A 4,647-nucleotide genomic window follows, 5' to 3' on the forward strand; every position below is an offset into this window, starting at 1 on the left:
ACATCCAGCATCCCAAAAGGCACAGATAAGGAAGTGCTAAACAATTCCATCTTTCTTGTGTGTAACAGAACATAAGCTGTACTTAGCCAAATAGACCGGGTCCCTAGGGATGCTGGATTTCTAACAAGCTTTTAGGTGACGCTTTATCTGCTGGTCCTTAGACTACATTTTGCACAGCAAGACTTCAGAATGATGTCATAAAAAAAGAAACAACTCCCATGTTACGTTCCAATCAATTTCAAACAGACATACCCCTATGAATATTTCGATACAGAGTGCATTAGTCATTTGTAGCCTGGCCCTGGCCGTTTCATACAATAGAAGTAAATGCCTCTCCTGAGACAAGCTGCCACTACACGGAGTACCTGCCTTCGGAAGAGCTGCTCTGGCCCGTTGCTGCAGGGCTCAGAACCAGGCCCCTATCTTTGCATGTTTTCATTCCTTCAAGCTCTACGCAGAAAACAGAAAAGCTTTTCTTCCTGGAATCAGCTGATGAAGCACAACTGAAAATACTGCTTCAGAAACACACCAGTGACTATTTAGATCCAGATTAGTGGCTATTTATAATAACAAACCTTTATGTTGTTTTATATCAGCTTTAATGGGAATCAAAGAGGGAGTAAAAACAGCATATTTATTAGTGGTTTACATTATTGCCATGACCGCAAAGGTGACTGTAACTTGAATAATAAAACACTCGAGAACATTCCAAATTCCTCCTTGGTGACTAGAGCAAGGCTATTGATAAACCAAAGAACCATTCCCATTAAAGCAGGCATCAAAAATTAGTTCTGAGAAAAAGGTGAAAGGAGCCTTGTCTGCCTCCTGGATGCCAGGACGCAGAGCTTTTCAGAATCAGAAACAAGAAAGCCCTCCTGAAGAGCTCACGGCCCCACCCCTCAGGGGTATACTTGTTGATTCTGTTGCTTTTAGCTAATTGGTTATTTTAAAATAGTAAATGATTTGGCCTCTTCTTTACCTCAAATTAAAACGAAGGACAGCAACACATTACAACACTCTTCCAAAACACAAACACCCTGAGATATCATTACCAGAATCTGCACAGGGTTTTGTGACTTAGGTAAAGTTAGTATAATTCATATTTAAAGTCATTTCATAAAAATAACTACTGTTCCAATCTTCCAAACTCTGCTCCTCTGCGGTGGTCACTGAAGCAATCGCTCAAGAGTTTTCTTCACTGCTTGAATGTAGAAACTGCTTAGCAAAAGTTTCCAGCTCATTTTCAAGTTGAACAGCTTTATTTCTGATTAAAAGACAAATAAAACATCAGTTTAATTATTGTAAAGGTCAATAAAGAAAAACACACAAACCCACAAACTCACTAGCCAACACGCTCTATTTATCTGAAGCCACAACTAGCAAGGGACCGCACGTGCTGCTCTGGCTTTGCAGGACACGTCCCAGTGTTCAGGACCCAGAAAGTTATAGTGAGCTAAGAGACAAAAACGCAAGATTCCAAATTATCATGGTATTTGTTTGTTTAAAAATGTTTCTCGGTTAGAAAAAAGAATAATTAGGAGATCAAAAATACTGTAACTAATTCAAAATAAAAAGAAAGTTAAAGAAAAATTAAGATTATTCAAGTCTCTTCTGGTAAGATCATAAGACATTTTCAATACCAATCATCTCTATCACTTATGTTTTACAATAAGATGAAATACTATTTTAAACCCGACTGAAATCAAACAAAATGTTTTATGGGGCACAGTTTCTCCAAATTTGAAGGGCATATCTAGGGTGCTCTAACTTACATAAAAGAGAGGCCAGGAGAGAATGAGCTATTCCCATGGAGGGGCTGGGTGGGTGAGCGAGGGTGGTGAGAGTCAAGTGATAGGCAATCACCTCTTCCAGATATGAAACAGGTGCGGTGAGCAGGCGACTGCTGATCATGGGTCAGATACTACTGAAACTGTTTACCATATGTCTGCAGTTCAGATGTTACGGTTAGTCCCTTCAAATTGCAAATACTGGCTATTACGTTTGGGCATGAGTAACTTGTATGCAGCGTAAGTATTGGTAAGAGATTAAATGATGCTTAGTGGTTCTCCACATGTGTAGGGGAGCCAGTTACTGGACACCAGAGCTGAAAGGTAAGAACTCATGGTGACACTTCTCATCTTGTCCACAAAAGCAAAAATTTAGATCTAAGGAGACCACTAATCATGTTACCTTATAAAATCTGTATTAAGAAATCTCATTTACTTTTTGCGTCAAATTTACATTTACACAACAGTTCCTAATGAGAAAACAGCTATGAAACATAAAAACTAAAAGCCCACATACTTTTAACTAAAACTGCTCTAAAAAGGGACTCTCATATAGCCTAACAATGAGCTGCAAGTACAGAGCTCCAAACTTGTTTTAACCAGGCATCACATAGGATCCCAATTGTCAAGGCGCTGTTTGCTGTGTTAGGTGCCGGGGGGGTGGTTATGAGTCACAATGAGCCCAGGCACAACAGGGTGAAGCACTGGGCCAGCCACACAACTGACACTTTGTGTCAGTCCATTCATGTGGTGCTGTCCTTTCAACGACTCGATTTTGTTTTCCTTTTTAGTAATCCGTTTTCATGAAATTGCAAACACATGGAATTAAATTTGAAATTTTAAACTAAGGTAGGGGAGAAAGCTCATGGTTTCAGTTAAAATTTACTAGTGATCCCACTCAATTATATTTTGTAATGAAACCAACTAAATGTTTGTGTTATTGAGAAATTAATTCAAATACCGTAAGAGCTTTGAATTATTTTGTATTTTCTCCAACTGATCTATTTCTTTGGATAATCTAGCAATTTCTTCTTCCAGATGTCTTTGAGTAATATCAACTTGTTGGCACAGGCGTGCAAAAGTGGTAGCCATCTCCCTTTAAAAAAAAATTTTATTAGCAGTCATGTCTTTTGAAACAAGCTTTAACTTAATCTTTATATGAAAGGGAAACACAAGCAGTAAAAAGTAGCTAAAATGTAAGATATCAAAGAACACTGCTGGAATAAAAAGAGGTATGGCATTTTTGAAGCTTAATAAGACGACAGGCTTAATGTCCTCTGGTCTCAAGATAATGAGATAGTACTGCCTCTTCTCTACAGCTCCACAAGTAAATTATAAAAAGGCAGACGATGAGTATTTTTCTTTTTCGCAAGCACAATTACCCTGACCCTGCTATAAAAGTTATCAATGACCAAGAACAGGGGGGGGAAAAGTCATCACCTCCTATGGCCCAAGGAGAAATACTTTACATCCTGCCTGAGTCAGCGATGTCCTCTCGGTGTCAGCACGCACGTCTGTGCCTTCACACTGCGAGCACGCAGTGGGGTGTGCGCCCCCGGCACATGACTGGCCCACCTAGTACTCTCTTGTCCCTGCAATCTTACTCTATTCCCTGGGAATCTTACTTTATTCCCTGGTTTGCTTCCTCACCATTTCCTTCCCAAATGAAGTACGTTTCACTATTTTAACATTTCTCTAAATATTAAATGAATATTTAGCTAAACAGCTTTAACTGAATGATTATTTTTGCTTACCTCCATTAGTGTAAAATTCTGCAAGAGGATCAGGTTATTTTACACACTTTATTTCCCATAACACCTAGCAGAGTTGTCACATGGTGTACAATTAATAAACGTTTGATGGTCAAATAAATGGAAAGCTAACTTTATGTTTACTCCTGTGATCCTCAACTGATTTTTAAGATGCAGGTATCTTTAGTACAAACAGGGATTCTCCTAGGAGCACTTTAAATATTTAATATATGAATGATTTGAGTTTCCTACTTCCATTCTTCAAAGCTCTAATTCTGATTGTGTATCTAAAATAAAGCTTAACTCATTTCTCTACCATTCCACACACTACACCAGAGCCACGTTACTTTTTCTAGAGCTAAGTGTTGATACCATCACTCTCAGGATGTGTGCCTTGTGTACCCTGACTTAACTAGAGTTCTATCTCTTAACGAAATCAATAAACAATATTTAAAATGCATAAAAGCAAAAGCTGAGTGGATTGAGTTGTTTATTTCTCTTGAGTGCTAAAAATTTGTATCTTTAAAGTTATTTGTGACAGTGAAAATATATTACAGCCACCAAAAATTAAGAGTCTATGTTTTGAGCCCACTGGTGAACTACAAAGAATTCGATCTCTACAATTTAGAAGTGGCAATGACCTTAAGTGTAGGACCCTGAATTTAGGAAAGGTCTGAAAAAAAGTCTTTAGAAAACCCTCGGGAGTCCTGGGGAGCCCCTCTCCTTCAATGTGCAGATGTCTAGCGGAGAGTACAAAGTTCAGTAACTAGGAGAAAGGGAGAGGGGATCCGAAGTGAGGCTTCTGAGATTTGGTACTGTTATTTCTTCACTGTGATAAGAGTTGCAAGATGTATTCATTGTGTGATGGTTCTCTGAAGCAGACACTTATCTGTACACTTTCTACATGTATATCATACTTCAAGGAAACTTTTTTCAAAAAAGCAAAAGATACATCTTTCCACTCACTGCTGTACTTGATGGCTGCAGTTCGCACTTGTGAAGCTAACAATCATCTGCAGTTTTTCAGTTGCATAGTTCACAAACTGCTGCTTAAAGGCTCTCTCCTTGGCATGGGTGGTCCAGGAGAGCCGTTCATAAAGATACAAAGC

General features: G+C 38.7%; 1 protein-coding gene across 1 annotated transcript in view; it reads right to left on the reverse strand.

Annotated features, from left to right (window-relative positions):
* Nucleotides 1–580: 580 nt before the first annotated feature.
* The window catches only part of MFN1 (mitofusin 1), a 39,301-nt gene continuing 35,234 nt past the window's right edge, over nucleotides 581–4,647 (reverse strand). The window contains exons 15-17 of the mRNA XM_004708686.3: nucleotides 4,505–4,641; nucleotides 2,749–2,883; nucleotides 581–1,264 (exon numbers count right to left, since the gene is read on the reverse strand). Coding sequence (XP_004708743.1) covers nucleotides 1,183–1,264; nucleotides 2,749–2,883; nucleotides 4,505–4,641 — 354 coding nt within the window. The 3' untranslated portion in view covers nucleotides 581–1,182. The remainder of the gene's footprint in view (nucleotides 1,265–2,748; nucleotides 2,884–4,504; nucleotides 4,642–4,647) is intronic.

This window comes from Echinops telfairi, unplaced genomic scaffold (assembly GCF_000313985.2).
Source record: "Echinops telfairi isolate 266 unplaced genomic scaffold, ASM31398v2 ScPeMD7_4225;HRSCAF=4972, whole genome shotgun sequence".
NCBI lineage: Eukaryota > Metazoa > Chordata > Mammalia > Afrosoricida > Tenrecidae > Echinops > Echinops telfairi.